At 36.6% G+C, this 20,028-nt stretch overlaps 1 protein-coding gene across 2 annotated transcripts in view; it reads left to right on the top strand.

Annotated features, from left to right (window-relative positions):
• Positions 1-19,876, top strand: part of PALS1 (protein associated with LIN7 1, MAGUK p55 family member) — a 63,479-nt gene extending 43,603 nt beyond the window's left edge. For both annotated transcript variants that reach the window (XM_074909754.1, XM_074909755.1), the window contains 11 exons: positions 1,189-1,266; positions 2,000-2,146; positions 2,735-2,896; positions 5,916-5,993; positions 6,923-7,106; positions 8,217-8,288; positions 8,719-8,790; positions 9,528-9,695; positions 10,433-10,635; positions 14,543-14,653; positions 16,767-19,876. In XM_074909754.1, coding sequence (XP_074765855.1) covers positions 1,189-1,266; positions 2,000-2,146; positions 2,735-2,896; positions 5,916-5,993; positions 6,923-7,106; positions 8,217-8,288; positions 8,719-8,790; positions 9,528-9,695; positions 10,433-10,635; positions 14,543-14,653; positions 16,767-16,943 — 1,452 coding nt within the window. In that variant the 3' untranslated portion in view covers positions 16,944-19,876. The remainder of the gene's footprint in view (positions 1-1,188; positions 1,267-1,999; positions 2,147-2,734; positions 2,897-5,915; positions 5,994-6,922; positions 7,107-8,216; positions 8,289-8,718; positions 8,791-9,527; positions 9,696-10,432; positions 10,636-14,542; positions 14,654-16,766) is intronic.
• Positions 19,877-20,028: the final 152 nt, after the last annotated feature.

The following is a 20,028-nucleotide window of genomic DNA, read 5'->3' as shown; positions in this document are numbered from 1 at the left end:
GCTAAGCTCAGGAACTTGTTCCGTGTGGCAGTGTTTGGTTGGACTGTAAGGATCTTGCTCCATGGGAACAGTTCATTTAGTGGCTTCTCCTAGAATTCAAAGTTATCTTTACTGTTTTCAGTACTGTCATCTGGTAGCATCCGAGAGAGTTGTTAGCATTTCAGTAGATAATTGCTCCTAGGATAGAGGCTCTTCAGACCTTTAGATATTGTTAGATCACACAAAAAACATAATTATTTTCACTGTGGAACTTGTGGTTTCTTGATTCCCAATGTCATATCACTTCATCCTTAAGAGTAAGAAGCTCTTGAAATAAAAAGAAGGTTTGTATCCCATTGAAAGCTGCTGCTTTGATATCTATAACATACTCTTGATGTCTGTAGATTCGTTTGTGCTTTTGGACTTGTGTGACTTTGGTCAGATTAGGCCAGGGGATAATAGCTATGGGAAGTATCATCTTAAGCCTTGCCTTTAGGTAAGAGGGACTTCCCTGCTCTTGGCTTTTTCTCTATAAGCCTGCCAGTATTTGCAAGAGATGATAGCAAGGCATGTTTGGCAACTATGAGAAGGCAGACGTTTTTTGGCAGCTGAAGCTGCTTGAGCAAAACCTGTCCTTGCGTTAATGTCAATTATTTTGGAACCAGCCAAAGAAATCTGGTTTTCACGGACCTTTTGAAGTTCTGACGCACACGCTTTCTGAGGCAGGTACTCCAGTATGCATTGGAAAACCTGTCTTGGAATCTTTGGTCTTGCTGTTGGTGGAAATAATTTGGGTAAAAATATCTGCTTTAAGGAAAAGGGATGCTAGTCACACTAATGAGAAATTAGTCCATTTTAAAAGACCCGGCATATTCATATAGTACATTTCATTGTGACTGCATCTCTGTGGTAGCTGAGCTCATTGCCTTGAGTCTCTAGTATTGACAAATCTGTGTAAAACACTGGATACCTGGTTAGATCTGGTAGATAATTACTGAGGCAAGGTATGCTGGAGTAGTTCTGTGGTCTCACTGCATATCTGCCTAATGTGTACCATTGTGTTCAATCAGCCATTGTAACAACTGTGTGGATGTACTTTCAGTAAAAAGAATAATTGCAACTAGGAGTTTGTGCTTGAGTAGGGTAGGGGAGGAAGGGTGGGTAAATCACAGAGTAGATTTAGAGTTTTACTACTTGATTTCTTTTTAGGTACAGACTGTTTTGAAACCCAGTCACCATAAGGATGGACAGGAGCTTAATGCTTTGCTGAATGCCCCTCACATGCAGGTAAACCAAAATGAAACTTCTAATCTAATGGATGTATGTATTGATGCTATTTTCACTTCAACTTATTTTTTTCAAATGTCTTGGGCTGGTTGAGTAAGGATGAATTTTATTCTTAACTTCGTGCAGATCTCTTAATATTTTTCTAGGATGAGGAGTTTTTAATTTCCAGCAACTAATGGAAACTTCAAATGTAGTGCATGATTGTATGGAGCCCTTGCTACTTCTACATGTATTACAGGGTAATTTGCACATAATACAGCACTAGATCATAGGGTCAGGGAAACACATGAGCTGCTTTGTTTATCTCTTTTTTTTTTTTTTTTTTCCCTTTGACAGCTGTTTCATGCTTACTGTAGGGTGCATAATAAAGGGGATTTTGTTGTAAATCCATGAGTAGTTTTTACCACAGTAACTTCTTATGTCTGTATCCTCAGTCACATATATCGTAAACCAATGTCTAGTTTTTTAGGAAGGAGAAGCTGCAAGTACAGTCACAGTTGTGTGTTCAGAATTGCTTTTTTTATTTCTTTTCCAATCTGAAAGGAAAGTTTTTGAAAAGCAGTAGGTGCTACATAGCTGTGATTTATCTTTTTTTTCATTGCTTGAGTCAGTTTGGTATATTCTGTAGCCTGCAAAGACACTATTCAAATTGCAGAATTTCATTGAACTCTACTATTTTGTATACATACAAAGTGTGAAACTTTTCTGTAACTGAGCTGGTATTTTTTTTTAGGCACTTTTACTGGCTCATGATAAGGTTGCGGAACAAGAAATGCAACCAGAGCCTGTGACAGATGAAAAAATTTACGAGAATGTTGGTGTGTATGGAGGGGAGACAGTTAAAATAGTTCGTATTGAGAAAGCTCGGGATATTCCATTGGTAAGTACTAGCACTCCCTCAGTTACATGCAAAGGAGGTAAACTTTTTTTGTCCTTTGCAGGTTGCCATGAAAATGCTGGAATTTGAATGTGGAGGTGATGTTTAAACTGTAAACACCCTCCCTCCAAAATGAGGAATAGTCATAGACAGTAAACTTGTGCTTATCTTCATATACCAGTTAGCCGTACTACCATTTTAAATCTGTACAGCTTCTGTCAGTTTGGGTTTGGACAGGACTTCTTGCCAGAAGTCACCCTTTGCTGCAGGGGAGCTTATAGCCTTGTGACAACCACATTTGGGTTTTTGTTTTTTTAGCAGCTCTTATCTTCTATTTTGCTTCAAATAATGTTTCCTTAGGAACTTAGGAACACATTTTTTAAAAATTATTAATCTTATCATGTGGAGCAATTAAATTCTTCAATCTTTAGTGCAGTTTGAAGAAATAAGGCAATGTTTTTTAAACTGGAGAATTGCATGTATGCATCTGAGCTGTTACTTGCATTCTCTTTCAACATAGTTAAATGTATACGAAAGATGGATTTGAGTTTCATATATATAATACATTTGGAATGTTTTGCTACTACACAGGGTGCTACTGTCCGCAATGAAATGGATTCTGTTATTATTAGTCGAATAGTGAAAGGAGGTGCTGCAGAGAAGAGTGGGCTCTTACATGAAGGGGACGAAGTCCTGGAGATTAATGGCATTGAGATTCGTGGAAAAGATGTTAATGAAGTTTTTGACTTGTTGGTGAGTTGGATGCTGCTTGTATTCCCTGCAAAAAATATTCATTTCATAAGACTGAAGTCTGTTGGGTGTCCTTGTCATTTGTACTCATATTTAGCATTAGTTTGAAAGTATTTTCATTCTGATAGCTAGTGTTTATATGTGGGGGGGCCATTTCAAGTTCTCTTTCTGAGGCATAGTATGGATATTGATAAGTATAATGGCAGTTATCTGCAAAAACGAAGCCTACGAATGTGGAAGGATCAAGCCCTCATCATGACTTGCTTTTAATGATTTCTAAGAAAAACTTCGTTTAGCTCTGAAAAGCTATGTTTTTTCATTTTTGTCTCTTCAGTCTGCAATTAATAGGCTGTATGATTGTGGTAGTGCCTGGCTGGGGTGGAGGTAGTTTTCTTCATAGCAGCTTATAGGATGCTGTGTTTCAGACTGAAGCAGTGTTGATAACGCACCAGTGTTTTAGCTATTGCTGAACGGTGCTTGAACAGTGACAAGGCCTTCTTGTGTTTGTTGCTCTGTCCCCTGCCTGCAAGTAGGCTGGGGATGAGGAAGAGGTTGGGAGGGGACACAGCTGGGACAGCTGACCTGGATTGACCACAGGGGTATATCCTGCCATATAACATCATGTTGAGCAATAAAAGCTGGGTGGTGAGTGAGTGCCTTTGCATCACTGGTTAGGTTGGTTATTTTCCCCCTCCACTCATTAAACTGTCTTCTTGCTTTTGGTCTTCCGATTCTCTCCCACATCCTGCTGGGGAAGGGAAGTGAGTGAGGAGCTGGTGGGTGCTTAGCTGCTGGCCAGACTTAACCCACCATAAATTGTGTCACACCGGGACCTTTATATAACTAGAGTTCTTACTCTTCCACTCCTGATACAAACTCTTTTGTCTAGCATTTACGAGCATAGACATTTTTCTCTTTATTACACTTTTACTATTCATGACAAAATATACATCAGTTCAAAAGCAGCTAGTCGAAACATAAGGCGAGAAATCCATCAGGAACTAGTAAATGCAGAGGTTCTTTCAGAGGCCCGGTGAGGTAGAATGTCAAAAGCTGGTAATTACCAGTATTTTCTGTTGCCTGGTATTGCTCTTTTCTCCTGCTTTTCCCTGGCACCTGCTGTTGATCAGTGTCTAAGATAGGACCCCTGGAACCTTTGGTCTGATTGCAGCAGGCAAGACCATTCTGTCAAAATGAAAAGAGATGAAACTGGCTTTTTTTTTTTTTTTTTTTTTTTTCAGAAGTTAATTTATACCTTTGTTACAAAACATTGGAAGTATCCACTAGCACTTATTTTGGGGGGGGGGGGGGGGGGAGATAAATATACTTTAGATATTATAATTACTTAGTAGATCTGTGCTCTATAGACAAATCAGTATTGGCGCAAAGACCTGGGTTGTGCTGTAAGTTGCATTATTGTAGGAAGAATAAGCAGCAAAAGCCATAGATGAAGTTGTCTCATGCTACAGCAGTAAGACTGTAGTTTTTAATGGACAATTTCTACCTTTAGTTGGATATTTTTCTGAAATTTGCTGTTAAATTTTTTCAGCTAATGCATAGAATGAAGTCAAGTGGAAGGAAGGAGAGGCAGAAATCTATGGGGGTGGGTTTTTTAAGCTACTTGAAGATTCTTATAGTTTGAAAAGCCTTCAGTCATTATGTGTGCTTTGAGTCAGAGATAATCTGAGATTCTTTATGCTAAGAATTGTCTCAATTGCCATCTGTATTTTTTTTTTAAGGGCCTCATTTACTTATGTCCTGTGCTTCTGAAAAGAGTGTTTCGTAGATGCTTGACAGATAATTCAACTCTGGCAGTTTAGTTCTCTGCAGAAAGCTTGTTGTCCTCTTGAGCAGCAACCTAGAGTTACAGAATAAAAGATTTAAAACCATAATACATTAACATAAGAGCAAATTATTTGCTGAAAATTTTTTTAAATCACATTTTTCAAATCTATTTTTAAGATCATTAATTTTAAATAATATATTTAATTTCTCATGTGTTGTCTTTTGTATTTTGTAATGTGGAAGTGAAGTTTTAAAATGCTTCAGTCCCCAAGAAATACTTAAGCACAGGAGAAGGAAAGTACTTTCATTCTTAATTTTACCTCAGCACTTGCTACCCACATGATGATAAACTGCACATGATTTTAGACAAGACTATTCACACGATCGCTGTGAAATTCCATGGATTCCTCATGGAACTATGCATGCTGACTGAAAATGGTGGATTTTCCTTTCCTGCAGCCTCATCATGTTATGCTCAGTTATGTTTACTTAAGTCTTAGGTCTGAATTTTTTGAGATAGATGCATTTGCTTTGGTTTTTATAAACAAGAATTGTGTTATGTTTCATAGAATGATTTATAGGATGTGAGATACACGTAGACCTTATCATGGATTGGCACTTGCATTTTTTCTAGATAGTCTTTATGTGTGCAAACACACTCTGCATACAAAAGTATGCAAACAAATAAGAATTCTTTAAAGCCAGGACATTTATCATGTTCTACTTAGTAGGGGTGGTTGCAATATTGATATTAAGTACTTTATAGATGCAGGATTTGAGTTTTTAAACTGTGGGTTTTATACTTTAATAATGTTAACAGCATAAAATTATAGTAAAAATGTTTAGGTTTGAAAACACTGTTCCACTTAAGCAATTCTAGAAAAATAATAATCTCGTATATTTTTTTCTTCTCAGCGTACATTCACTTCTTGGTAGTTTCGAACAGAACAAGAGAATAGTATTCTTAATTTCTCCTAAGTCGTTTCTTGAGAGAATGGCAGCTGCTCTATTTCAAACAGAAATGGCTTGTGTATAATCAAGAATGCTAGGCTTACTAGTCTGTCACTAAATCACTGTATCTGTACTGTATCTTTTAAACCATAAAGAGGTAGATGATGTGCTGTTAGAAACTGCCTTTTATGGGAGTTTTGGAAGCATTTTCTAAAATGTTATTAAAATTCTTAACCGTAAGCCATATTTCGATACTGTGTATGAAGAGTCTATTTTTTTGTCTCAGGCTGACATGCATGGTACTCTGACCTTTGTATTGATTCCCAGTCAGCAGAGCAAGCCACCTCCTGCAAAGGAGACAGTTGTAAGTAGCTCTCCATAAGTTCTTGACTTCAGTGATACATACTTTGTTTTACCAGTAATGTGTAGAAAGTTCTTCTGTAGGTCCCTTACATCATGAAACAAACCCAAAACTTAATTGTTTAAATTGGTTTAATTGTTACCTGACTAACACCTGAATTAACTGTTGAAAACATTGATGGTGTTAAGCTGAAACTCTTGGTATGATTTTAACTCAGTTTCTAAAATAGTACGAAATTATAAAACAGAACTGCCTGTGCTTCTGAAATTATATTTTGAAATTTCCATTTTCTCTATCTTTTTGTATATATACGTACAAAAATAGATCGATGGAACTTGCAAATATGCTTTGGAGGAAAAGTTTGTATACTGGAATCTTTGCTCATTATCTTTTTAAATAACACTTCTTGAGACCACTTTAACAGTTTGAAGAAAGAATGCACCAAAAAATATAATATAAAAAATAGATTTTAAAAAAATACACCACAGAAATATTAATGGTTGGTGACAAAGTAAAATATTTTACAAGTGAAACTTCACCTAAAGCCCAGCAAATGGATTTCAGTCTGTGTATTTATTAGATGTTTTAAACAAATCAGAATACCTCTGATACTTTTTGAATGCAGAGAACTTATATCAGTAGCTGAGAGGTTTTTGTTTCTTAAAATGGTGAGGAAATTGCATAGACTGTAGAATTCACAAGTTAAATTTGAGCCTTCACCTCCAACCTAGCACAACTGTGTCTTTTCCATTGCTAACCTAGTTAATGATTCCATTCCTGTATCTCCTGTATGCCTCAGATAAAGATTCCATTTTCTAGAATCTTGGGAGTTTTTATATATCAGAGCTCCACTGCAGTCACAGGAAGATGGGGTGTCATTCTTAAGAAGTCATGGTGTTTTTTCTTCTGTTTTTACATTGGATCTCCCACAGATACACGTGAAAGCTCATTTTGATTATGATCCCTCTGATGACCCATACGTCCCCTGCCGAGAGTTAGGCCTATCTTTTCAAAAAGGAGATATACTCCATGTGATCAGCCAAGAAGACCCAAACTGGTGGCAGGCTTACAGAGATGGAGATGAAGATAATCAGCCATTGGCAGGCCTTATCCCTGGTAAATAAAGCTCTAGAGAAAGCTTGGCAGCCAGTTGTTACTGTATAGCCACAGGAACAATATTCTGGTTTTCAAAGACTCACATACCCTTAAATATCAATTGCCTTAAGTATCTGTGACTTTGAACCTTTTGCCAACTGAGCTCAGTGTTTGTTATGTGATTCACTTAAAAGGTTGACCTTCTAGAGGCATCTCCATGTATAGATGTTATATGCAGAGTAAATCTGCTGCTTCCACTGCAGTTCACCTTTCAAGATGTACTCTCCTCTTCCTTTACTTCCCCACCTTGGGGATTCTGGATTCAGAGTTCCCTCTGCTGGCTACGGCAGAAACCTGGGACTTCACCCTGCTTGTTCTCTGGAGAGCAGCTGTAGTTTTCTAACTGTATCAGATAGTCAATTTGAAAAATGTACCTTTTTCATGGTAACTTTTCTGCATGTTTTCACTTGGCAAAGAGCTTCAGTTACTTGTAATAGTCATCCTTCCTTTCTAGCTGTTGGGAGTCTGAGTAATAGGGTTTTCAGACATTGAAGTCAGTATATAATTTTTACATTGAAATATGTACTGCACTCCATCCATTAAAGATCTGATCTGTTAAATACAGGGAACAAAAGACTGCAAATTCCATAGAACATCAGTGTTACTTTATGACATTTGAGTAAATTGAGAGGAGCACTGATGTAAATATAGGCTAATCTGTTTCAAGCTGAAGTTCAAAAGATTTAGTAGAAATAGAGCACACTTAATATACAAAAATAATTAGAAAAAGTTTTTATCATAGTAGGGAAATGTAGTTTTTCCAGTAGTGTACATGTTTCAGGCAAAACTGTCCAGAATAGTACAAATGGTTTGCAAGTCTTTTGTGATGAATAAATTTTCAAAGTAATAAACAAGCTTCGCAGCAATTTTAATTTCTTTTTAAATTTTCATTTCTCTTTTTAAATTTCTCTTAGATTTTATATTCTACTATGTTACATTTTACTATTTTACATCTTCAGAGATGTAAAACCTTAGGAAAAAGAAAAATAAGTCATTACAAAAGAAGCATAGAAATGGTTTCTAAATGCTAACTGCTTTTGTACCCTTTTTTTTTTTTTTAAATGCATTAAGGAAAAAGTTTTCAGCAACAAAGAGAGGCAATGAAGCAAACCATAGAAGAAGACAAGGAACCAGAAAAATCAGGTTGGATATATGCTTTCCAAGGAAAAAAAAAAATCTTAACTCTTATGGAGGTGCTAATTAGTGATATCTGGAATATTGTCATTGTGGAGCTGCAGAAAATTCTTCGATGTTTTGTAATCCAAATGGAATGATTCTTTGAAATTAATTCTTCATGTAAATACAGGTCTGAGTTTAGCACTTTGTTGTATAAATAGGATGATGTAGGGGAATTTGGAAAGCCCCTTTTTTTCTTAGAGAAGTTTGTCATGACTCAGTTGAAGTCCTTGGCATGCAGAATTTGCTTAACACACCAAACTGTTGTAACAAACGGAATAATATTATGCCTTTTCAAAACTGCAGAATAAATTCTCCACTTTAAAGATCCAGATAGTGGGATAGAAAGCTTTTTACTGTATGGGTATTTGATTGTGATAATTTTTATTTTGGTTAGGAAAACTCTGGTGTGCGAAGAAAAACAAAAAGAAACGGAAAAAGGTTTTATACAATGCAAATAAAAATGATGGTAAGCAACATCTTTTGCACAGTGTGTGCATTTATAAGCAACTACAAAAGATTCTACAAATAGCCTTGTGAAAATAATGCCGAAATTCAGGATGTGATGTTAGAAATACCATCTGGTGGTGTTCTATGCAGGAGCAGTAGTATGGTTTGTAATAGCATTTAGTGAAAGATGTAAAAGAGGTGGCAGGATTTGTAGGGTCATTTAGTGTCTTTAATAAGGACCAGATGATGGGGTAAAAAAACAGATAGCTTTTTAGACATGGAAACACTCATAATTTCGCAATGATAAACCAATTTATTATGGTTTTGTAATATTATCTCGCTCTGCATAATTAGGTTTAGTAAATGGAAGCTTTCTCTACAGAGTTTAATAAAGGCCATTTATACTATATTCTTACAAAGGTACTTTGGGATTGGGAGGATGATTTTTGTTGTTGTTGGGTATAAAGTGTTATTCTTGTACTAGAAACTTGTTCCTTGGCAAGAAACTTGTTTCCTGAGTTTATGCTACTAGTTACAGCAGTAGTAAGTGGAAACACATTTTCTTTCTCCAGAAAGGGGGGAAAAAGGCCTCATCTTAGTGAACAACTGATGATCTTTGGGGTCCTGTTGCTTTGGTGACTCACAGTTAGATGCTGGGCAGAGAAAGTCAGGAGCTGCCTGAAACACGATACTGCATGGCAGGTAGCGCATGCAACTAGAATAAAGTGTATTGTGACTTTTATTGTTTCTCTCAAGATTATGACAACGAGGAAATTTTGACCTATGAGGAAATGTCACTGTATCATCAACCAGCAAATAGGAAACGGCCCATTGTTCTGATCGGCCCACAGAACTGTGGCCAAAACGAATTGCGGCAGAGACTTATGAATAACGAAGTGGATCGCTTTGCCTCTGCAGTTCCCCGTAAGCTTGATGGGCGGATACGATTGCTTATTCTAAATGTTGTCTACAGACAAAGTCTCTTGTGTTGAAGATAGTAATTAGGAGTTTGGGGGTTTTGAGCAGGATATAGTCAGCTCTTGGATAAAGGACAAAGTTACATCTTTTGTGGCAAAAAGTAGCTTTAGTAAGTCAGTGCAAATCCAGTGTCCCAATATAGTGTTATAGAGGCATAAGACATGCATATATTTCAGTTTGAATAAAATTGGAGTGAGTTACACAAGTTTCTTTTTTTAAACTGGTACATTGGTTAAAGAATTTTTAACTTGCATATCCTAAATAAATTGAAATTCAGGTGGCTTTAGTGCCTTCCCAAACCACTTAAATTTCAGTGAATTTTATATTTTTAATGTCTAATGTACCCTAAATTAGGTTTACAACAGCTTAGCAATATAATTTGTTGTAAACAACTAATAGCTGCTTTCACATTCAGAATGCAGCTGTGTAGGTGAAATTATTGCTTTCCTAGTTAACTATTTTTAACTAGATAATGTAAACAAGACATCTAAATGTAGCTTTAGCTTTTGGCAACTTAATGTGTCCAGGGATATTTATTGTAGAAAATAAAGTACTTGCATTTCTTGAATATTTCATATGCCTTTTTTTGCTTGGTTAGCAGTATGTCCTAAGAAAAATTTCTCTTCTTCAGTTCTCCAGGTGTATCACTGTCTCAATTTCTTTTCTGTGGCTCTTTTTTGTAGATACCACTCGGAGCAGGCGAGAGACTGAAGTAGCTGGAAGGGATTACCATTTCATTTCCCGACAGGCATTTGAGAGTGACATAGCTGCAGGGAAGTTCATTGAATATGGAGAGTTTGAGAAGAACCTCTATGGTACTAGCACAGACTCTGTGCGGCAAGTAATCAACTCGGGCAAGATATGCCTTTTAAATCTTCATACCCAGGTATGGCAAAGCTGCTGACTGTTTCAGCTGCCTGTTGTTGAATGCTTTAGTTGTAGAAGCTACTGTGAAAATATGAAGAGTTGTATTTGGTTGATATAGAATTGAGTGTGTTTTCAAGGTCCATTTTCATGTTTATTCCAAGTTTTCTTTCTGTGGTGTTCAGTTGACTCTAGTGTGTTATGAATACAACTTTCTTGTTCTCCGTTTGAAAATATACGCATCTTCTTTATCTGTGCTAAAGGTAATAGGGACCTAATAATTGGTTACCAGATGGTTAAAGCTGGTGAGAACCATCTGAATTGAAAAATTAATTAAGATTTGTGTCTCTGCCTTCTAGTTACTCTTGTGAGTTCTGAGGTTTTTGAAGATGGAGACAAAGTTGTGATTATACTTGGAAAACTGCATTTTGGGAATGTTTATGTAGTTCCATAACAGACAGGATTAAAGTACATCACATCAACAATATTGAAAAGCTCTTCAGCGATGACCTTTTGATTATGGAGGAAGAAGAGACAAACTATGCATACAGACCTCAACCTGGAAATTTAGTCAAACATGGGAAAAGGCAGAGTCTTGGAACACAGCCCATTTTCTAATACGTACAATACATGTGAGGTCTAATACGTACAATACATGTGAGGTCTAATACGTACAATACATGTGAGGTCTAATACGTACAATACATGTGAGGTCTAATACGTACAATACATGTGAGGTCTAATACGTACAATACATGTGAGGTCTAATACGTACAATACATGTGAGGTCTAATACGTACAATACATGTGAGGTCTAATACGTACAATACATGTGAGGTCTAATACGTACAATACATGTGAGGTCTAATACGTACAATACATGTGAGGTCTAATACGTACAATACATGTGAGGTCTAATACGTACAATACATGTGAGGTCTAATACGTACAATACATGTGAGGTCTAATACGTACAATACATGTGAGGTCTAATACGTACAATACATGTGAGGTCTAATACGTACAATACATGTGAGGTCTAATACGTACAATACATGTGAGGTCTAATACGTACAATACATGTGAGGTCTAATACGTACAATACATGTGAGGTCTAATACGTACAATACATGTGAGGTCTAATACGTACAATACATGTGAGGTCTAATACGTACAATACATGTGAGGTCTAATACGTACAATACATGTGAGGTCTAATACGTACAATACATGTGAGGTCTAATACGTACAATACATGTGAGGTCTAATACGTACAATACATGTGAGGTCTAATACGTACAATACATGTGAGGTCTAATACGTACAATACATGTGAGGTCTAATACGTACAATACATGTGAGGTCTAATACGTACAATACATGTGAGGTCTAATACGTACAATACATGTGAGGTCTAATACGTACAATACATGTGAGGTCTAATACGTACAATACATGTGAGGTCTAATACGTACAATACATGTGAGGTCTAATACGTACAATACATGTGAGGTCTAATACGTACAATACATGTGAGGTCTAATACGTACAATACATGTGAGGTCTAATACGTACAATACATGTGAGGTCTAATACGTACAATACATGTGAGGTCTAATACGTACAATACATGTGAGGTCTAATACGTACAATACATGTGAGGTCTAATACGTACAATACATGTGAGGTCTAATACGTACAATACATGTGAGGTCTAATACGTACAATACATGTGAGGTCTAATACGTACAATACATGTGAGGTCTAATACGTACAATACATGTGAGGTCTAATACGTACAATACATGTGAGGTCTAATACGTACAATACATGTGAGGTCTAATACGTACAATACATGTGAGGTCTAATACGTACAATACATGTGAGGTCTAATACGTACAATACATGTGAGGTCTAATACGTACAATACATGTGAGGTCTAATACGTACAATACATGTGAGGTCTAATACGTACAATACATGTGAGGTCTAATACGTACAATACATGTGAGGTCTAATACGTACAATACATGTGAGGTCTAATACGTACAATACATGTGAGGTCTAATACGTACAATACATGTGAGGTCTAATACGTACAATACATGTGAGGTCTAATACGTACAATACATGTGAGGTCTAATACGTACAATACATGTGAGGTCTAATACGTACAATACATGTGAGGTCTAATACGTACAATACATGTGAGGTCTAATACGTACAATACATGTGAGGTCTAATACGTACAATACATGTGAGGTCTAATACGTACAATACATGTGAGGTCTAATACGTACAATACATGTGAGGTCTAATACGTACAATACATGTGAGGTCTAATACGTACAATACATGTGAGGTCTAATACGTACAATACATGTGAGGTCTAATACGTACAATACATGTGAGGTCTAATACGTACAATACATGTGAGGTCTAATACGTACAATACATGTGAGGTCTAATACGTACAATACATGTGAGGTCTAATACGTACAATACATGTGAGGTCTAATACGTACAATACATGTGAGGTCTAATACGTACAATACATGTGAGGTCTAATACGTACAATACATGTGAGGTCTAATACGTACAATACATGTGAGGTCTAATACGTACAATACATGTGAGGTCTAATACGTACAATACATGTGAGGTCTAATACGTACAATACATGTGAGGTCTAATACGTACAATACATGTGAGGTCTAATACGTACAATACATGTGAGGTCTAATACGTACAATACATGTGAGGTCTAATACGTACAATACATGTGAGGTCTAATACGTACAATACATGTGAGGTCTAATACGTACAATACATGTGAGGTCTAATACGTACAATACATGTGAGGTCTAATACGTACAATACATGTGAGGTCTAATACGTACAATACATGTGAGGTCTAATACGTACAATACATGTGAGGTCTAATACGTACAATACATGTGAGGTCTAATACGTACAATACATGTGAGGTCTAATACGTACAATACATGTGAGGTCTAATACGTACAATACATGTGAGGTCTAATACGTACAATACATGTGAGGTCTAATACGTACAATACATGTGAGGTCTAATACGTACAATACATGTGAGGTCTAATACGTACAATACATGTGAGGTCTACTGCTGTTGTAGATGCTGCAGAAGAAGCCCTAAAACTCAGACACATAGTCTGAGTACAAGTCTGGTAGTACTGAAGCTATAAGCAGTTATCACCAGTTGGGACAATGTGATACTCCACTAGAATAGCTCATGGGTATTGTGAAGCATGTAATGAGTTGAAAATTCATAACACTTTGAAAATTGATCTAATTTGGTAGTTATACAAATCTGTCTCAGAGCCAAGTTGTTTGCTCTGAGACACCTAGAGCAACCTTTTGGAAAAATCAGACTACCATTTGGTTCTTTTTGTTTCCTGTGTCTTAATATAAATGTAACCTGACAAAAAAAGATATGCTAAGTATACAGTGGTAGTGCATCTGATACTCTGTATTTTAATCTTCAAAACAGAAAAGATTGAACTGTAGTATTTAAAGACTCTTCTCTCTATTCAACCTGATACCATTCCTTAGCATTGTAAGGAAACTTACTTCAATGTAGGTGACTTTTGCTTTTGGGTACCAAAAGATACATTCCTTCAGTTTAGTTATGAAGAATATTCTTGGACAAAAAAATAAATGTGTGGGTTCTGTGAAGCTGAAAAATGCTGGAATATAATTTTGTAGGACATGGTGACTTAACTCTGGTGATGATAATGCTGTTATGGTTAATTATACTGCTGTTCATATATTGTATAATTGTTATTGTGTTTGAAGAGTATATTATAAATAATAGCATGTGAATAATGCATCATTAAATGCCCTTTTCATGGGTGGAACTGTTAAACACTTAATAAATCCTCTTTCTACAGTCACTGAAGACACTACGTAATTCTGACTTGAAGCCATATATTATATTTGTTGCACCACCTTCACAAGAGAGATTACGTGCTTTGCTGGCCAAAGAAGGGAAAAACCCAAAGGTAATCCATCTAACACTTCTTCTGAAACCATGCTTTTACTTATGGGTGCTTTTGGTGAATAAATCTGTGTACTCTTTCTTTGGATTTGGGAGATGATAAATGGTACTGACCATATATGGGAAGCAGCGTAGTTGAGATCTGTGTGCTCCAGGTTAATAGGCAGATCATACTAAGGGAAGGGCTCAGGAGGGTTTTGCCTCATGCAGCGAGAGAGATATGAGGCAAAAGAATCCACTGCTAATTCAGTAATTCTGAAACACAATGTATCAGTTGGGGTCCCTGCACTTGGGTAAAAAAATATGACCCTTTATTTCAAAACTGTGGAAAACCCAACTGTGTCTTCAAGTAAACCTGAGAATAATTCTAGGGAGCAAATGATTATTTTTTTTCTTTTGAGAACATATCTGCCCTTGGAAAAGCATTTACTTGAAAATGTACTCCAAAACTCTTCAGATAAAGTTATTTTAGTGCTTGATCCTATAGAAACACTCTTCAACCAGAGTCATGTCAAGATCTCAGCTTACCCAGTTCAGATGATTTAGTTAATGAGTAGTTCCGAAGATTGGAACTGAAACCTATAGATTAAACTAGGATGTCTGAAAGCTCAGAAAAGGTCCTTACCAGCTTATGAGGTACAAAGTGTTTGTTGCTAAGGTAGTGAAATATGTTCAGCTTTTTCACTGGAATCTACCTTACAGTGGTTGGGGGGAGCACTTTTCCGCCATAGTATCTTCACAGTACTAATTGAACATCATGCAGTTCAGACTGAGGAAGAGCACTCTTCCCAGCATAACTCAGCGACTCCTGCTGTGGCTGTGGGTCTGGAATAGTACTCACTGTGTTCTACAGCTGTGGTGTTTTGTTCTCCTTGTTTGATGCAGGGGTGTGGTGTATTGCCTGGATACAGGGTCTAAAGTCCATTAAAGTCCAGGTCTTAAAACAGACATCTCTTTCTCTGTTTTTTTCTTCCTGAGTCAGATATAATCATGTCTTTAAACAGGCATGTTTCCTTCTTCATTGTTATGCAACAAATGAAACTTCATATGAATACGTCATCTTATGTATGTCCTGGGTTCTTTATCACAGTACTCAAGGAATCCATTTGCAATAAAAATTAACATACTGTTAAACTACGCCTGTTTTCTGATTAATTGAATTGGAGTTGTATTTCTTTCAGTTGAGTAAACATTACTGTGTTAAACCCCTTCCCTGATAAAGGGTATTTCTTGCATGTATGCCTGTATGTGGCATTGATTTTTCTTATGTGTATATAAAGCCTAGAAAAAAAAAAACTTGAAGGCCTGAAGTCCCTTCTGAAAATACCCTCTTTAGAAAATTATCTCAGAAATTATACCTGAGTATTCCCTTATATAATACAAAAATAAGCTGAAGAGAAAAACAAACACACTTTCAGAATCCAAGTGTAAAAAATTATGAAGTAAAACAACCCATTTCTACTTCTCCCTTTACATCATTTATCTACATCTGCAATATTCCTGCTTTTGACATATTCCCTTCCAGCTCCCAAATAGTGTTTTCCATTTTTCTACAATGTCATTTACCTGATGCTGTGGTGACTCAGTCAGCTTAAATGTATAGTGCTCACTGTGGTTCTCACTGCTGTTTATTGAAATATTTTCATCAATGGTAGCTGTTGCCTTTGGCTGTTCGGTGTTTGTGGTGGTTCATCTTCAGAGGAATGTTGTCTTGTTTTACACCATTCAAACTTATTCTTACACTATCTCTGCCATCTCCAGTCTTTTTCAGGAGGATAATGGGCTTAGCGACCTAACTTATTTTTCAGAAACATGATTTAAAAGCCTCAGTAAGAAGAATGTCATAAAATGAGCAGTGCTAGATCTTCTTTGTTTACTTCAGTCTAGGACAGTTATTTACTGTTTGCCACTTACGGCCAGTCAGAAAGGATTGTCTGGAGTGCCCTTAGCTTTCAAACATGTATCATGGTTCAGTGTTATTGTGAACTTTTCAACAGCTGATAGCAATACCATGACAATTTGTGTAAAAGACTTTTCTGAGTCATTACCCTTCCCTATTTCGTTGTTTGGGGGGAGAGGCTTACACAGGTACACTAATTCTCTGGTTTTGGTTGCAGCCAGAAGAGCTGAGAGAAATCATAGAGAAAACGAGAGAGATGGAGCAGAACAATGGCCACTACTTTGATACAGCAATTGTGAATTCTGATCTTGATAAGGCGTATCAAGAGTTACTTCGGTTAATAAACAAACTTGACACAGAACCCCAGTGGGTGCCCTCTACCTGGCTACGATGAGAGAGAACAATTCCAAGGCACAAATGGACTTCAATCTAGTAATCTTTCCGAGGAGATCGTGTGTAGGTCTGCCCAATTCTAGTATAAATGCGTGTGAGCTCTAGACCTCAGTGGCTGCATCCTTTGCTGGTGAAATTGCGTATTACTGAAAAAAAAACACTAATCAGCTTGTGAGCCAATTTAACTCATCTAAAGATTGTTTGGGTTTTCTTTCTCTGTGGTCTAGAAATGGAGACTTTTTCAGTACTAAATTCTAGTTTTAGATGGATTTTTTCTAGCAACTACTTTTATACATAAATCCACCTTTTTTACTTAGAATCACCCTTATTAAATCAAAGATTTGAAGTATATATGTGTGTGTATATACAGTCCATGCTGTCACATAGTTATAAATACAAATGTTATTTAACACTTAACTTAATGGCTTTGTGGGACGTGATGGTAGTTCAGGAGCATAATTCTACAGATCACTGGGCAGAGAAATAATCTACACATTAAAATACTGGTGAGAAATCTCTTCTGTTCAAAAATATACACAGAATGAAGATGCTGCTCTGGTCTGAAGCTGCCCTGTGAGGCTTGAGTTAATATTTTAATTCTCAAACATTCCACTTCCTAATAGCACTGTAATTGGAAAATGTGTATAATGTAAATATTTCAATCCTTGTGTCTTTTTAGTCAGACTTTTAAAATCAGATTTGACTGCACATTAATTTTAGATCCAATCAAAGATTAATATTGATCTTTTAGATATTATATTTTAATGGAATTTTCTTTAAAACATATTTACTGATTGGAGCTACGGTTTTCCACAGATCTGTAGAGATATTTAGAAAGGCAGAGGTTATATTTTTGTGAAAAATATATAGTTATAAGACATGCTGCTTAAAACTCAAATTCTCATGTTTTATAACAGAATACTGACTAAAATAGTGCTGAACATTGGAAGATACTGCGGTTTTTTAACCTCTGCAAATGGTTCATCTTGTGGCTGTTGGTCTAACAGATAATGAACTGGAATTAAAGTAGCTGAATGTAGCTACTGTGTTTTAAATTAGTATTGTAATTCACTAGCCATTTGAACAATGCATTGTCCTGCATTTGCTCAGTACTGCAGTGAAAGTATGTGTAAAACACTGGTAACTGACTGAGAAGTCACAAGAAAGGGGAATATTTGTAATGATTAAAACAAAAAACTTGAAACACGTGAACAAAAGACAAAGTCTGTCTTTATCCTAGTGTGTTCTGCTAAGCAGATGGGAACATCTCTGCATCCTCAAATGACTCTGAGCTGTGAAGGTTTAACTACTAAGGCTGTGCATTTGCAGTAGGGCTGCTCTATCGCTGAAGCCAACTGAACAGTAGTTTCTTGGCTGGTTTGGGTAGCACAAAGAACCTTGACTGTGAATATGTCTTAATTTTAGCCGTAGTGTTTCTTTTTTCCTACAGGTAAAACACTGGAGTTACATCGTTGTGTAGTTCACTCCTGTCTAATGTTGAAGGATAAAGTAGATTTTTTTTTTTCCATTCTTTTGCATATATTCTTTCTTCCAATGTTAATGGAACAAATTCACATCCATAGTTAGAGAGCTGAAAGTATACAGCATATGTAAAGAAATTGTCAGATAACTATCCTAGCTACTGAACTAACATTCAGTACATTTTTGTATTGAAAAATGGAAGTATAGAGTGCATTCCTGTCATGTTAGAAAGCAAAATTATTTGCTGGTTTAATTAGTATTTAGGGCTGCAGAGCAATTAGTGGGGATAAGTAATGACCCTTCAGAAAGAAAAGGGGTTGGAAATTTTAATATCTTCAGTTCGATTCAGTGTTAGAAATAGTAATGTGCTAGCTGTTGGCCTTAAGGGCTGGATAATTCAAAACAATGGCTTTTTGCCTCACATTGCAGGCACGTTCTTTGTTTAATCCATAGTTTATGACAACTACAATGTTCAGGTATATTGGATAGTCAGTGTTTCATAGATGACAAAATATTGTATCGAGTCTACCCTTTTTTAAGAAAGATGATTGTAGATGTATTAGGCTTTTTGGTATTGACTGTTTCATGGCTGGACAAGAAGGTGGAAAGCAGTAAATTGTATGTTAATGGTCACTGAGCTCAGCTATGTAGGTACTGTCCAAATTCTTGCAGTCGCTATCAGCTCATGATGGTTGCTGAACTCCCTTAAGTATTCGGTGTTCCTAGGCAGTGTCAGTCACAGTAAATCATGCCATTAATGTCTTTGACTGTCCGTCTCCCTGTTTTTTCTGAAATGGTGTACAGAAGTTGTTTTTATACAAATAAGCTTCTGAATGTAGACTTAAAGAATGTTGCTTGAAGTTCAGCTCTACTCTCCTAATTCCCGGAGGCACACAGCACTCGCTGACATGCAGGCCGAGGTGCTGTGGTAGTTTATAACCAGTGTTAGCTCTGTCTCCTGCTGAAAGGAAAGGCTTGAACAGCAGAGCACTGAGAAGTGTACCTGCCTGTCCTGCTGCTGCCAGCTCGGACCTGGAACTACCTTGTGTAAGAAACTATTCTGCCTTCTTTAATGAAGAATGTGTGTTAATTCCCTCGAGAGTAAAAGAGGACATGTAAACTTCACTGGTGAAACTCTTCAACCTTAACGCAGGCTTTGTAGTGAGCTGTATCAGACTGAAATGAGGGTGTCTGCATTTTTACCAGTCCAGATTTAATTAAAAATTGTATGTTAGCTGAATTGCATAAAATAATTTTTGAATGTAATTATATGTGACTTTTTAAAATATAAGATGGGGGGTTTAATGCCTTAAATAATTAAGGTAACTTATACTGAGACCTGTGGTTAGCCCCACATTGTACTTTTTTACATGTATCTGCACTCTGTATTTTGAGACATCATGAACTGCACACTAATGTAAAAATGTAAAATATTTCTAGATTTAAAATAAATCACTGTACAATTTCACTTCTTGTAGTGGATCTTGGGAGTCTTCTTTCAGCCGTTATGCTGAATGTGTGAAAGATGCTGTGACCCATCAGTGCCCTAGAGGTGGTAGACCACTGCACATCCCGTGGGAGATGTTAACGGTTTGGATCTACAG

Source organism: Athene noctua, chromosome 6, assembly GCF_965140245.1.
Source record: "Athene noctua chromosome 6, bAthNoc1.hap1.1, whole genome shotgun sequence".
Classification (NCBI taxonomy): domain Eukaryota; kingdom Metazoa; phylum Chordata; class Aves; order Strigiformes; family Strigidae; genus Athene; species Athene noctua.
The sequence above is the reverse complement of the archived record's forward strand: the minus strand, read 5'-3'. Positions and strand labels throughout refer to the sequence as shown.